We start from the raw sequence: 16,639 nt of genomic DNA on the forward strand, positions 1-16,639 counted from the left end.
TGGGAGTTTAGCACTTATGAAATCAGGTTAAATTCAGATGCCTAAATATGTTGCAAGTTTAGAAAGTCTGGGCCACAGAGTATACAACCAACAGATTTAGAAATCAGTTGAAGTTCACAGGCGTTGTTCAGTTTCAGGAGGTTATACCGCTCTTCACTACTTACTTACTGTGCCCATTACCAAATGCAAATATTACTGTTTGTCAGTATAACTCTAGAATTGTGTATTCTGAAAATTTTAACCACATAACACATCTTTTTTAAGTGACTAAGAAATATAAAATAAGCATTGCATATGTAATGGTGGTGTAGGGCCCTAAGAGACCAATTCTGTATTATAAAATTAAGTTGAACATTAATTAGGAGTGAATGAATATTTTTGCATGACAAAGCACACTGACTTAAGAATGGAGAGAAATGCTGTGCGATTTGAAAAAGTAAACACAAAGGAAAATTGTGCGTATTTTTATCTAAATAGGGAAAACCTAAATTGAAAACACAAATGTGAAAAAATATAACCAAAACATTTAACGAGCCAATTTTTATATTTATGTATAATTTATGTATTTTTATATTTTTTCTTCCTTCAAAAGGAATTAGATTTTATGAACTAGGTTGAAAATATAATTTCAAATTATAATTGTTACTAGAAGTACATACTGCTATACAGAAAAGTAAATGTTCATTGTTTTGTTATCAAGGTACAAAAGATTTAGACAAAAATAAATAACAAGTGGTCACAGTACATAAAGTAGAGATGGAAAGTAAAATTTTTGCAAGAATGTTTAAGTACAACCATAAACATAGGTTTTGAAAGCAATTTGTTAAAATAAAATGAGCAAATTCTCCCATTTTCTTTTTGGGAATATGCATACTACTGAGAACATATAATGCTAGGTTAGTTTAGTATTTACTTCAGAAAACCACGTCCATGGGTGTCTTTTCCTAGTTAAGAAAAGAATTTCCCATGCTGTGGGTTATATAGGGAATAAATTCCCTTTTCTGTTCCATGCAACCAAAATAAATCCTAGTCCTAGGTGCCTGTCCAGTCACTGGTGATCCAGATTTTCATAACAGTTCCTAAATTCAGATTAGTTTCTTCTAATAACCTTTCTTTCTGCACTTCTAGCCAGGGTTAGCTAGCCTTTCACTTGCTAGACTCGCAAAAGTTTTTGCAGGATGATTGTTCACAAATTCCTCCCAAGGAACTGAAAAGCTTGAATTTTTACTTTTTACTAGGACTTTTTACTTTTTACTAGGGCATGTAGCGATAGGACGAGGGGGAATGGCTTTAAACTAGAAGAGGGCAGGTTCAGATTGAACATTAGGAAGAAGTTTTTCACTTTGAGGCTGGTAAGGCACTGGAAGAGGTTGCCCAGAGAGGTTGTTGAGGCCCCATCCCTGGAGGTGTTCAAGGCCAGGCTGGACGTGGCCTTGGGCAACCTGGTCTAGTTGGAGGTGTCCCTGCCCATGGGAGGGGGGTTGGAACTCGATGATCTTCAAGGTCCTTTCCAACCTAAACCATTCTATGATTCTATGAATTCAGGAACCTCTAAGAACCCTCTGAGCACTGATAAGCTGAACAGGTATTAAAATATCTTGTATTTAGACACTCTTTTAATTTAAGTGTCTCAAACTACTTTCTAGAATAGAGAGATCACTTCACCTACCAGTGAAAGGAGACTTTATGGTAGCACTAACAATACTCTATATCTGTACACAAAATGAGGAATATTCACCTCGCTGAAACTACAAGGGTCATTAAAGAGTCTGCAGTTGCCGAGCAACACTAAACAGCAACATCTGAAATAGTCTGGATGAACTTACAGTGCAGGGGCTGAGCTGAAAGCACCATAGTGAGAACTCAACCACTAGACATCGGGGGGTGAATTTTATCACTATGTCAGCAGATTTTAAAATCTTGATTTTATGTTTTCTGTAGGTGACACTCACAAGAGTACACACCGTCTGCTGACCTGATATAAAGGACATTATTTACAGATTTGCTAATACATTTCCATGAAAAGAGATAGTACTGGGTGAGTTGACAAGGAGGCAATGTGCGATTCCCTTAAAACTATATTTTAAAACAAAAAAAGAGGAAAAAAAAAAAAAAAGAGAGAGGTAGATAGCAAAAAAATATACTTGCCAACAAGGCTGGCTAATATCCCAGGACTGTGGAAACTGGCAGGCACAAGCAGGACTGCTGGGCTAATAAATACAGCAGCCCCTCTACTGGCTCCTCTGCAGCTACACAGAGTGCCTCACTGCCTCTAGGAACTTGCAGCAGCAGCAGCAGCTGCAGCACAGCTCTGATTCCTGCATCCCTGCCAGATGTTTTTCAGCTGAGCTCAGATCAAATTTCCTGCAGAATCAAAGCTTCATCAGCTGGTATCTGTAGAGATCAGCCTCCAAAGATTAGGTCAAAATTGGTGTGCAAGGAACGGAAACTAACATCCTATTACCATGAAATGTTTATTTTTCAGTAATATATAGGCAGAGGATGTGCAGAGGTTTCTTGTTATTCCTGACAAAATAAATTATGCCTGCTTCTTCTCTAATAACCTCCAATATAATAAGATAGTAGTAAAAAACTTGGCATTTCTTGGAACTTCTATCCCATACAGAAAACTGTCCATCCAAAGAAAAACAATCTCCTGTCTATCACTAAACAGAGCATGCAAGTTATGCGTTTTGTCACACTGAGTGAGGGAATTGCATCCACTTATTGTGTGTGTGTAAAAAACTCCAAACTGATACACATCTACAAAGCTCCCAGTCTTTAGGGTCTTCAAGCCAGGAGCTCAAAACCACCGTAACCCACCTCTCATCACCTAGTTCTGTAATAAGACTATTCCTTCCAATCAGGATGGTTCATTAAAGTGGATGATCCCAAGACTAAGCCTCCTCAAACACACAGCAAAGATAGCACTCCTTTTACCTTTATTGCAGCACATCATGTCACACTATTGCTTATATGCTCTCTCTTCACTCAACTCAGGCCTTTTATCGTAACCACTCTGACAAATACAAAACCACCTCTCTTTCTCAGATGCAAGAAACAATTCTATTAAAAAAAAAAAAAAAGGAAAAAAAAGAAAAAAAAAGAAAAAAGCAGAAGGACTGTTAAGGTAGCAGCACAGAAATGGAAGCGCCTCTGGAAGCGCCTCCCCTCCAGGTTATCAAATTCAGTTCTTTGCAGTTCTAGGCAGTAATTTAATGGGTGCTCAGAACAGGAGAGTTCACAGAATATTTGATCTACGTGCACAAACCAATGCAACAAAAATTTTTGTACAGAAACTACATGATCACCCCAGAAGCTTCCTGTACAGGAGCCTTCTTTAAAGAAGCTCATAAATAGAGTGAAGCCAGGTATTATGAGAGAGGCTAGCATTTGTTATATAATCTTGTTTTAGGAAACTACATTAAAACTTATACTACAAGAACATTACAGTTGTATGCTCACCATTAAAAGAAAATAAAAAATACTATCGTGATCTAATCAAATGTTTAATTTTCTCCTCTTGCATGCATGCATCACAGCACATGCATCTAATTACACAATCGTGCCATTTATCAAATAGAATACTGATTTTTTTAAAAACTTTTTGGATGTCAACTCTGGCAAATTGCTCATGAATAAATTCGATGGATTCCTTTATAGTACACAAAGACTAGCCAGTTTACTGCAAGGTATTAAAAGTATCCAAGATAGTAAAAGTATGTTTAAGAAGAGTAAAGAATCATTTAAGAAGCAATATGAGATCGTTTAATAAGTAGTCTATAATGAACAAAAGACACCACAAGTAACCTTAACCATCCAATCATGTGATTTTTGAGAACATAATATACTGTCCTAGCAGGATGGGTTCTAATGGTGGAACATGGGAGGCTTTCCACGCAATCACCCTATGGCCAACTCTCATCCAAACAACTTGGCTTGCAAGGAGAAGGAAAATTGGAGCAGAAAAACAAGACTCTGCAGCACCGTAACTAGCTCCAGTTGCTTCCTGTTCTAATAAGTGTCTAGTGAGTATTTAGGCTGCTAAGCCTTTTAGGGGGACTTTTCCTTTCTTGGTGAAATGGTTGCAACTCAACCGAGAAAAATTTCAACACTGCAACTGATTTGAAAAGGCGATGCAGATAAGCAGCCTCACCATGGAGAATTCTAACAGACACTAGAGCAGCTGTGAAACAAACACTCAACATTAGCACTGTAGTGTTCCCACTAAAAGGTTTCCCATCATTTCTTTTTCTTTAGAAAGTAATACCTAAATACTGAAGACTAAGTTTTTAAATTTAGCTCCTAATTTAATACGCAATTACTGCTGCCCTGATGGTGTTTTAATGGCAATATATTTTTATTGGTGACTTCAAATGAACCTCGTCTGATCACCTTAACCCTTCTCTCATCATGCTTTAGTTAATGACTCATTACCTGTAGTCACACCAGGGACATCTGTAAGGCTTTTCTCCAGTATGGACACGCTTATGTCGTGTCAGATGCGATTGTGTTGTGGAAGCGAAGTTACACTCATCACATTTGAATGGTTTCTCTCCTAGAAGGTGACAAGAGAAGATACGCATTATCAGTTTTCATCAACAGAAAAGGAAGACAAGTCTAAATTTCTGGCAAATCCCTTGAGAGAGATTTTAGTACAACAACCATAAATACCAAATAAATTTCCAAATACAGTGTATTAATTGCAAAATGCTATTCTCACTATGACATATACAGATCAGTAGCCAGCCTACTTCCCATGTGGTGTTACACAGCAGCAAAAAGGAGGACAAAGAAGTGCACTGAAACAGGGTAACCATGTTACTGGGCCTTAGTTCATGTAATATCATCACCAGGTGACAGGCGTCCCTCTCACCCTACACCTTCTGTTGAATTGGGCCCATGCACAGCCCTGAAAGCAACACTGTTGGAGACAGAAGGCGAGAAATCAGCCTGAAGCTTGTATTCAGTGCCTGCTTAGAAAGGAACGTCTCCGTGAGGAAAGCATCTTTGTTTTTTGTCTCTGGTCCTGGATTTTTCATCTCATCCATTAAATAGTACACATAAACGAGGTCTGAGAATATGAACCAGAACTTACTGCTCCATTCCCCCTCTCTTGCCTCCTATCCTTCTGCCCTTGTGAATCTTTTCTGAAGAGTGGGCCAATTTAATAGAGGACTAAAATTCAATCCCTGCTGAACGTGCAACTGCACTGAAAAATTCTACTAATTGAAGAAAGATAAAAATCTCTAGATTATAAATTATTATGTGAAAAGAGTACTTTTCTTTCCAGCGGAGGGGTCCACCCCTCAGAAAACACTAAGACAACATCTCATGACAGATACACATACTGTGATGCCTAGCTAAGACACCTGCATCCCATTTTTCCAACGGGTTGCTCCAGAAATAATCTGTATGGTTTACAAGCACATGTAATTACCATTTAGGAAGAAAACAGGTTTCTTTTCATATGCAGAAGACAGAAAACAGCTCCTAACTTCGGTGATCTTGACTGCACTGTGCAAGCCTTCAGGAGTATTTGTCCTAAAGACTACATATGGAATCAATATCTCTAACTTAAGAAGCCTGAATAAAACTGCTAGGGATGGACACTGACCTTGTATACTGTTCAGAGATCTAGAATAGGCTGTTTCAAAATTGAACCCTAAGCCTCTCAGCAGGTACAATTTGCAGTTTTTCAGACTGACAGGAGACACGCCACCAGCAGAAGACACATCACTAGCAAAAGGCTACTCCCAAGCAGCCATGCCTCCAAGCCAGATTTTTCAACCTGCTTAAAGCATGAAACACTCAAGACTTCTAAAGAGACTTTGCCAGAATCTTGCGAAGAGAGAGAAATCTGCATTTTTCATTCTTGGAGACTGTTGGGTTATTTTTCCCTCTTAAGGGAAAAAGAAATGCAAGGTCCTCAGGCCTCAAGCCTGCAAGGAAGGACAATGGAGCAGCTTCTGAAAGCTCCATAAAGAGTTGGAATAATTGCTTTCAGCAGCTGCTGGAAAGAATACCAGCTACTATTTTTCACTTATTGTTTCATGGGACAAGGAAAGGTGAAGGGGCAGGACACAGTGCGGAAGCCTCTATGCTGGACAAATTGAGACTGCTAGAAAGTATGTCTTTCCTGCCCCAAATGGGGTTTTCTTGTCAGATGCTGACTCTCTGCTCTGGAGAAGCTGATTCTCCCAGCAGCTTGAATGGTACTGGCTGCTGCTTCAATTAAACTCTCTGGGAGGCCATAGACTCCCTAGCAACGTAACCTGTTCTTGAACTGAAGATTTCTTGTGCCTGATTTATTTTATCTTTCTGGTATTAAAGAAGATAGCAACATTTTGAAGCCTAAGTAGTAAAGCCACAGGTATTTTAGATAACATACATACTTATTTTCACTGCTTTCATTTAAAATGCATTAGAACCCTGCCAACTTGCCCCCTTGTAAAAAAAAAAGCAGATCTGAACTGAAAGGAGATTTTTAGTTTGCCATTCAGGGGAGGACGGATCAAGTAAAGGTCTGCTGCTGTGCTGGGGCAGGGCCAGCGGGGCTGACAGACAAGCGAGGGCCCATGGAAGCCATGAGGGCTTGCAAATTCCATCGTGACCAAAAGAAAAATGATAATCCTTGCCCACTGCTCCAGGAAGTTTCTCCTTAGGAAATCCTTGTGCCTAACTGCTTCTGTCAAGTGGACTATGTGTAAATCTCACCTGACAGAAAATATATCACAGCAGCACCACACAACAAAAGCCAACTAAACTGGGAGGAAAAAAGACAGCTTAGCATGGCCTGTAATTCTTAGCAGCTGCACACAGGAAAAAGTATTATTTTTATGGAAAATTAACCAGGTTGATAAGCACAGTTGAAAAAATTGTAAAGATGACTAGGTATTTCTGTGGGTTGGGGGGTGTTGAAGAGTATATTAGCTGTAGCAGCAATACTTTTATTTATTTGATTATTTATTTAAGTTTTCCACAGACCTACTCATTTAAGCAGTTTTTGTCTTCCTTATCTTTGGGCCAGAATGCTCTTTATCAACCTTTGTGTCCCAATTTTTCTTCTCCCCTTTCCTGCCCCCAGACATTTCAGGCAACAGACTTATTTTTATATGGGCTGCCATTAAATACTTTGGGAGGATTCTCCCTCACCCGCAGTCAAGGATCTAATTCATGCAAAATTAAAATAACACAAATAAAAAAACCAATATTCACAGTATCTTTTAAAAAACACTATGTAATAACTATAAAATAGGGTATCCAAAAGAGTGTAAGGACAAAGTCTACGTATTTAAAGATTAATAAAGGTAAAAAAAACCAAACCAACCCTCCCCCCACCTTATCATTATAGAAGACTTGCCTGTGCCACACCATCCTTAACTTTATCAATAACAAACCCCACAAAAAAGGATAGATGCCCCCAAATGCCCCAATGACCAACAATCTCTGTGGAGGTAAAAAAGGAAGGACAGACATTCCAAGATCAAGGACCCTCTATCCTTTATTTTGTTTTTAATACAAGCACTTTCAAAAAAAGCTATGTTTTGTAACCGCAGAAGAAGAAATGGTTCTCCTGTTTTGGCAATACTGCAAGCAACTCCTGAAGTGCATCAGTTGTTTAGATCACCTGACATGGAAAATTTTAGCTCCAAAAAAGTTTGGGAAAGCAACTGATGAAAGGGTCAGATCATGGAAAGCACCAGTCTGTACAAAAGCAGTTATTACGCGTCCTGCTTACCAGTTACCCTCCTCAGCTCTACCCATTATGCTTTTAAAATATCACAACTAAGGCTTTCTTTTTCTCTTGTCTCTCCAAATTCGGCACTGATTTCTTTTAGCATCGATGTTAGCTTTTGGTTTTGGCTTTCCCCCGCCCCCCCCCAATTACAGCTTTCTTTTTCTTTCCTTCTTTCTCCTTTCTCTGATTTTACTTCCTTTGATTTCTCTGTCTTCAATGATGGAGCTTTTTAGGACACAGAGCATACTTTACCGCAATCATAATTTCTCTGTGCAGTTATGTATGTACTTAATGTGTACTTTTAAAAGGAAAAATGAAATAACACAAGAGCAAAACCTATAAATTTTGGTGATAGATGTTGATTTGTGGATGGCAAAGTGAAATTTTTATTCATAATCATGACTGTCCTGACAATTTCTACTTAGAGATTATATACAGCATGTATATGAATGTGCTGCTGAGGATCCAGCTTCCACATAAATGAAGGAAAAAATAAAAATCACATGATCCCTTCAAATCACAAGTCTTGAGCAACTAATCAGATTCTTACTAAGACGGCAGAAATCTTACCCCAGTTGTCTCAACAGGAAACTATTGGTTTTAGTCCTATTTGTCTTTCACATGATGTGTTGAGCAGCACAGGAAGAATCCTATAAGATTCATTTGACCTAAGGAATGAGTAGACCACAAAATGCAGCCATCTGCTTACACGTTACAGGATTTTTTTGTCTTATTCTCAACTATTTCTAGTGTTTGTTAAGGCTGTTCCCTGGAGAGGAACTTACAAGGCTTGCTAACAAAGCCTGAAGTATATTAAAGTAAATTCTGTTTGCTTTTAATCTGGTCAACTTTTTTGCATATAAGACATAAAAACAAATACATCCTTGCTTTCATATGAGAAATCCTGTAGATGCCATAGGGTTGCTCTTCCCCATCAGAAAAGGATTGATATTTGTATGCTCAGAAATAGTAAGAAATCTGTTCCACCAGATAATTTCTCTTAGGTAGAGAGAAAGTTTTAAGATATCCAGGTTTCTGGTGTAATTTCTGGCCAAAGGTTTGCTATAATCGGATTCCACACTTTGCTGCAAATGTTGGCATAAATGGAAAAGGAAAAACAACACAGATTCTCTTCAAATTTCACCTCTCCTCTTGCTGAAAAGAGCAGTAAGTCTTCTTAACTGCGCTACATTTTCTGTGGTATTCAACATTATAATTTTTTTAAGCTGTGGTGGGGAAGTTGAAAGGAAGAGGCTACATTATACATTAAATTCAATGCCGAGTAATGTAACTACACATTAAAGTCAAAGAGCAGTTCACATGAGAAATAGAAACACAAAGTGAGGCACTCATCTGGATAAAAACACATATATTATTAAATTTTTTTCTTTATTACATTGACCTATAAATGTCTTGAGAAGCGCAAGATTGAAATGAGCGAGCAGAAGCAATCATACAAACAGTGATCTGTACAATATAAGCTACCATCTTCAAAAATTCATGAAAATATTTGAACAAAGACACAATCTTCTTAAGCAGTTCCATAGGTTCAGGGTGACTGTCACGGATTGGCTGTGCACGGTAAGTGTACTTACCCTGTAATGCTCTACTACTGTAATATACTTCTATGATCCCCAGGAAGATTCCACCACAACTAACACATGAGAAGCAAATGTAGACTGCCATTGTGTAGAAGATGAGGATGGGTCATTTGCAATTTGCAGGAGTACTAACCAACATTAAAAAAGGAATTTCGTGCAAGAGAATACAGGCTGTGACTGATCAGCACTGTTGAATCGAGCCAACTACTGCAGCATGAAATGGAAGTTTACTGGGAAATATGTAGAATAACATTATTTATCTTCCTATCTTCAAGCAGATTTTCTTATTGGGACAAAATATGAATCAACAAATTATTTCAGGATGACTCAAATGATTAAAATTTTTTCTCCCAGTCACTTTGAGGCAGCAGAACTACGGCACATACGTTTTTGCAGCACTGCAAACTGTCCCTTATTTACCACATAGCACCAGCTGATATTGCAAGTGGTCTAAGTTTCTTAAGACAGCTTCTGTTCACAGCCAAGAGAGCCACAAGTGTCTATTGTAAAGCATTCAACAAAGACAGAGATGAAAGTATTCTTTACAGTGTGATGAAATTCTGGTCAAACTCTGGACCACTTTTGAAGTTGCGATTGCTTCAATTTACAAAATAGAAGATCGGGCCACTGATATTTACCATAGGCAGCGAAAGACTTGCAGAATTTCATAGATTGATTCTTGCAGAGTAGGACTGGAAGATGCATTTGGACCATAAAATAATGCTAGAACATTTTACCAGGACAAAATCAGCCGAAGACTTAGCTTATTCTGCGTTCAAAGTGAGCGCTTCTTAGAGGACCAGGTCAGTCATTAAGAACATAACATATTTAACACAGAATAAAAACTTCAACTGGTGAAACACCAGGATTTCTTGATAGGTCAAATTATTTTTTTCTACTTCCCAGTTCTACTTTACAGTTGAGAAAGCCTATACCAAGGATCTGTATGGAGATGAATCATGTTGGCAAAAAAATTAAGTACAAACATTTTTCAAGTCTTAAAACTACTGGCTTTTTCTTTCAGTTTAACATTCCTGTATTTCTTTTTATTTAAAATAAAAAAAAAAACATATCTTCCAGGGAAAACATCCTTTTTATCAAACTAGTCCCTACAGTTTGCTCCACAAGTGACCGTTGGCCAGCTTCTGCCAGCCTTATTCACACTGACTTATACTTCATGCTCCCTGTAATATTACCAAAGAAAATGCATCTTTCACAAGGTAAAGGTATTTCTCCAGGTACGTAAAAATAATCTTATCTAAAAAGAGAGGAACAGAGTAAGAAATAACCAGAATCAAGAGCATCAAAAGTCTAAGTGGCAGGTCCTACAGCCAGTCCTCTCTTGTGTCAAATATCTATCAGCAGCTGAACATTTCTCTGGGGTGTCAGGACACCTCAGGCCTTGAGGCTGGGATGAGAGAAGGCTTGTTAAGCTGGTTAAGACTCCTCGACTACATGTGAGGATTTGCTCATTTGCCCTTGAATCAAGGGTCTCTGACAGGTGATAGAAGTAAATCTTGGATTGGAAGATGTTCTGTGTCAGCTCCCCAGACAGCTTGGATTACGGCAGGGAATTATTTAAGCCATTTAGACTATTTTTGATACCTATCCCTTTCAAATCTGATTGTAATTTGCTTTGGCATTCTGCTCTGAGAAAATTGTGCCAACTGGGGACACAGAAGAAAAAAATACAGGTACAAAGAGGAGTGCATGCAGCTAAGGGCTGATATAAAGTTGTGCATTGGATGAAAATACAAGTGAACCCATGTAAGTGCAAGAAAGCAGGCAAAGGTGGATTGTGTCATTCTCCTTGAAACAAATAGAAGATACAGATAATTTTTCTGCTAAAGAATCATCTCTGATTGTTTGTGCCACAGAGGCAGATAAATGCCAAAAAGATATATCCCTCTGCCTCTGAGATACTGTCCTGTATAGTACAAAGTTAATAGCAAAGTAATAACGAGCCTCCAGTCCTGACATAAAATATAAAGTTATGCCTGCTAGATGCAAGCTTCATGATCTATAACCTGTGAATCCCTGTGATCATAGCACAAAAGTCTCTACCATACTGGCAAAAGAAGGGCAAAATGCCATCAAAAACCTGGACAGCTTTTCACCAGGAACATACCATATTTTCAGCCTAATTTTGCACCTACACCAGGAAACAAAATATTTTTTCTATTGGCTTGTGGCCTGATGATACAGAAAATATAAATATAAACCCGATGATAAGGACTTACATTTCTGAGAAACCAGATCTGCACTCACATAATAGGTAAATATAAGAATACGCATTTCTTCCACTTTTCCATTCTGAAAGGATTGTTTACCATTTGTGTGGCCCCACTGACTATAAGTCCTAGACATAGGCATGATCCCAGTGTGCCACGTGGCAGGCCAATAAATACAAAAGGTAGTTCCCATCCTATTGATAACAATGATTCATTTTCATTCTTAGCCCACATTTGGTAAACTTCATCCAACATGTGAAAATTCTTCAAAGCTCCAGAAAAATGGAAACCTTCAGTTACAACTGAGGCATGCAGGAGTTGCAATTGCTCCTGTTATCATTCAGACAGTGTAAAACTAAAAGAACTTATTATATTTACTAAATGCTTTTTCTTGGACACTTCAAAAATAAAACTTCTTCCCACTGACTGGGGCAGTACCATCACACAAATGTATTTTCCTTGTTATCAGAAGAAAAGTTCTGGAAGTATAATTACTAGTAGACTTGCAAGCAAAATTTGGCCCTGCATTATTTTATGTTTTTAGAGCTTATGCGTTTCGAGACATTGCCTGACCGGCACTAAGAACCCCACCTTTTTGAAAGCACAGGACTCTCTTCCAAATATGGTTGCTTTAATAAACTGAAAACAGGGTGGAAAGAATGGCTTCAGGCTCTCAAGAAAGAGAGTAGCTGCTCTCCAGGAAATTATGCACTTAGATGGTGTATGTCCTGAATCAAGATTAGTTTATTCAGGGACATAATAAAATCTCCCACTGAGATTCCTTTACAAAATCCATGGAAAATTCATGATGTAACAACTACAGCTTCTCATTTGTTAGCCCTTTCTTTCCACTGTACATTAGACAATGGTCACTTAACTCACACAGCAATTCCTGATGATATTAGATTATCCTCATGCTAGTCAGTAAAACAAAAACTACAGTGACTTAAGCAGCAACACTTCTGCGTCTGTTTGAACAAAACCTATTCAAATAATCAAACGCTTACAAGGAACTACTAAAAAGCACAATTAAGATAAAATGTATTAATAAATGTTTAATACTTACACTTTTTCTGGCCTTCTGAAACTAAGAACCAATTTAATTTTATCTGATATTAAATTTTTATAACCAGGTGGTAGGAAAGCTTTACTAATTCTGGGAGAGAAATCTTGCTTTACATGCTAACCATGTGGTAACTCTTAATGTTGCACCTATTAATTACAAACTAAAAATTACAAAAGGGCAACTGAAACAACACTAGCTTTCAGCTATGTCTCAGTCCAAAATAATGGATTAATCTATATGGAGTCTCTAATTTTCACCCAGGGATATTCTAGCAGACTCTTGCAAAATCTTCACAGTAGGTAATCTATTTGGGCCTTGGAAAAAAAAAAATAGTAGACTTAGCATTCATTTATAGAAGAAAGGCAGGCTTTACAATTCTACTACCTTCAGAAAAAAACACCAAAAATACACCCCACCCCATCTCCCCAGGCAAGTATTCAAACTCCCAGCTAATAGATTTGATGCAAATCTTGGGCATACCGATTTTACAAAAACAAGAAAAAGCAAAGTAAACAATGAGCCGATGTATTATTTGTGCTGTAATGTTCCGTTTGACTTGCATTACTCCCCAGTGTAGAGGGACTCCCTCACTGGAGAAAATATAGCAAAGAGTAAAGACAGCTTTACTGACCTGTGTGCTGCCGCCGATGCTTGGTGAGGGCATGACGTGTCCCGCCGGCAAAGCCACAAAGGTCACAGAGGAACGACTTCTCGCCTGTTGCAACAATAAACAGATGAGGGACTGCGGAGGTCACAGATCATTAAAACATATCTATCAAGGCTTTCAGGGTTACTAATTCCTCCAATCAAATGTTTCCATGTAAATATGTCAAATGGGAATGAAATTACCACTGCGGTTTATTGACTGTGATAAAATCTGAAAAGCACCACTGAACATAATTACATACTTGTCAGACCCATAAAAATTAGCTTTATTATCAATGGAATGGTTTTGTACAACTTCATTTCTGTTAGATGTCTTCCAGATGGGGCTGCTTTATGCACTTGAACAGTTTTTATGCATATCCTGATTTTTTACAATTCCCATACATCTGGCCTTTCTGTGCTGAGTAAAGATTGCCTGGAAAAAAAGTTAATATACTGTATATATGATTCTGCTTAAATAAAATATATTGAATTTACTAACAAATTAAGGGTACTGAGAAATTTTCAACAGACTAGATCACAGTCATCTTTAGTTACCTTCTATTTATTAATAAGTATTAAATTATTTCCTTGAATATACAGAAGAGCCCAGACAACAATAAAAGCCACATTATTCAGTACCAGTGGCAATTCAGCACTGTTTACGTTTCTAAAGTTTTAATGACATAAAGAAAACAGGTCTGGGGATTGCTACTGAAATTGCAGCAGAACTTGCATTGTTCGTCTTCAAATGATAATTCTTCATTCCAAACCTCTGGACCAATTTGAGAGATTTTGGCAAGCTCAATACTCATTAAAAGTGCGTAAATGCTTTCTTCTTAGTATTTTTTTTTTTTAATAGAGGCTAGGATTTTGTCTGTTGTCTATAAATACAGTCTATCATTTCACAGCAATATTTCTACTCAGTTTTTACTAACATGCACAGCAATCTCAGCCCATGAAGGTCATTACGAATTAATAACGCTAACCTCGGATATAGACTCAATAACCTTTGATACGACTGAAATTTTCAAAATATTTTTTTTAAAGAAGAATCGCATTAGCCATTTGGAGCCAAATTGTCTCCTTTTGCAGTAACATAGCGGAGAGGGGGCTGGTGGGGCAATGATGCTGAATTCATTGAAACTAACAGTCTCCTTCAAATTTTTTCCCATGGGGAAGGAAATTTAGTTTCTACAAAAGATGGCTGGGTTAAGAGGTCGGGTGTCAAATTACCAAGTCCTCCTGTGAAGACAGAGGGATGGAAACCTCCACATTGTTTATTCCCACAGAACCAGGCATGCTAATACACTGACTTTCTTAAAAAGCACAGTGCCTCAGTTAACTTTGGATGCCATTAATACAAGCAAGAGGCCATCTCATGAGTGGGAGCTCCCCGGAGAGCACCACAGAGACCCACTGCCCTCTCCCACCAGCGCCCCAGGTGGGAACCCGAGCTCCTCACCCCAGTCGCTGCGGAGTCCCTGAGCCTCCTGCTACAAGGAGGGAAGCAATTCCTTCAAAGATTCCATGGCAGCCGGAACCCTACCACTAAAATGGGATCACAAAAACGCCCATCAACCTCCACCAGGTAGCTAGGCTATGAAGTGTGTTCGGCGCATATTAATGTCCATTTCAGAATAAAGCAAATGGTGTATTGTTATTTTCTGGTCATGAAAAGCAGACTGAAATTTTACAGGATTTTGGGATATTTTTAAAATTTGGTCCATTGATGCAAGTATACCAAGTCAGTCTCTAAGGTGCGGAATAATTTCAGTACCTCCTTTTAGGAGTCAGTTCTAGCCATCTGGGATTATAATTGAATTTTAAAAAATAAAATAAAAAAAGCAGAATGGAAACCCATCCTGATGATCGCACGAAGAATGCATACGTGCTAAATGATGTAACGAAGTCTGAATTTTACTGCAAAATATTTGTCAGTAATATTGTTGCTGAGGTTATACATCATTGTTACACAGAGATTTCTGCATAATCTTTCCTTTGGTTTTATAGGGTTGGTTTGTTTAGTTTTTTTTTTTTTTTAATCAGGATCTTCAGCATGTAGCACTTCAATTCATCAAAATATCAAAGAAAAGGAATAGGACTACCCATAATGCTTAATTATAATGAAATATTAATTAATTAATCAATTTTAAGTATAAATCTTTCTAACTAGCTGTAATGCCTAACACCCCAGCATAAAATTCACACTTTAAAGTTAAATGCTGTTCCATGCCTACCAAGAAATTGCTCATCATCTATATATTGTCATAAATTAGCTCATGTTGTGTTTCACATCTAGGAGCAGACTTCAGTATGGCCTGCAGCTTCATACGCTAATGAGGACACTGAGTACCCATAGCATCTTTGCAAGCTTACGGATTTACCGGGTAGTTTATATTTGGACCTTTGGAACAGCTTTTTGAGCCACGGAGAAATGATTCAAAACCAACCAACAGCTTTAAAATAGGGAAATTGATCCAACCTATAAAATGATTTGCCAGTTAAATATTGCACAATCCTCTAGGTCGGATCTAGGAGCTCTCATGCGGGCAGGGTTCTTGCGGGTGTCATTGAGGCTTTGGATCTGAAAACATGAGACTGGAGGAGATCTGGCCGCTACTTTTTAAGCTCAGAGAAGGTGGTGATGCATTTAATTTTCTGCCACATTCGTTTGCAGGCATATTAATGAATTAACTACTTCATATGTGTATGTATATGCACATGGTATAGGCACAAACATATATCCACACAAACACACAGAGAAAACTTCATCACCTGTGACTAAGTTCAACTGCACAGTATTTCCTAGCCCCGAAGCGTGATGTGGGTTGAATCTCTCATATTTAGACATAATATTTCATTTGATGTTATGGGCATGTATTGATACATAGATGTATTTTACATTCTTCTGGATATGTTTAACACTTTTATCATTCCAACTTCAGAATTTGTGACTTTTTAACTTTTAGGAAAATGTAAAGGCAATATTTCACTTGCTGTACAAGGGGGCTGATCTAACTTGCCATGTTTATATGATAGCAGAAATGCAATAGAAAATGGTCCTTTTCTTAACAACTTGAATTAGTTTCAAGTGTGCCATTTTGCATTCAAATGTAGAAAGACACGGAAACCAATCCTTTATTTTCTATTAGAAAACAGCCACTGTCCCCTATCTCTCATTATGGTGCAGACTACAAGACCTAACAACAAAAATCCATATTATTGATCTAGCCAAGTCTCCACAATTATTCTTTAGAAGGAAACGCCGACGATAAATTACATCTGCACTGGCTTTTCATCTGCTGTTCGATATAAGTGATCTCTCAGGGCAGGCTGGAGACCTTAAATCGTC

The 16,639-nt window shown here is 38.0% G+C and overlaps 1 protein-coding gene across 1 annotated transcript in view; it reads right to left on the minus strand.

Moving 5' to 3' along the window:
- ZNF407 (zinc finger protein 407) overlaps positions 1–16,639 on the minus strand; it is a 343,458-nt gene that overhangs the window by 124,417 nt on the left and 202,402 nt on the right. Inside the window, exons 6-7 of the mRNA XM_082499666.1 lie at positions 13,271–13,354; positions 4,438–4,558 (exon numbers count right to left, since the gene is read on the minus strand). Of these exons, the coding sequence (XP_082355792.1) occupies positions 4,438–4,558; positions 13,271–13,354 (205 nt within the window). The remainder of the gene's footprint in view (positions 1–4,437; positions 4,559–13,270; positions 13,355–16,639) is intronic.

This window comes from Vanellus vanellus, assembly GCF_965231255.1.
Source record: "Vanellus vanellus genome assembly, chromosome: 2".
In the NCBI taxonomy this organism is placed as follows: Eukaryota; Metazoa; Chordata; class Aves; order Charadriiformes; family Charadriidae; genus Vanellus; species Vanellus vanellus.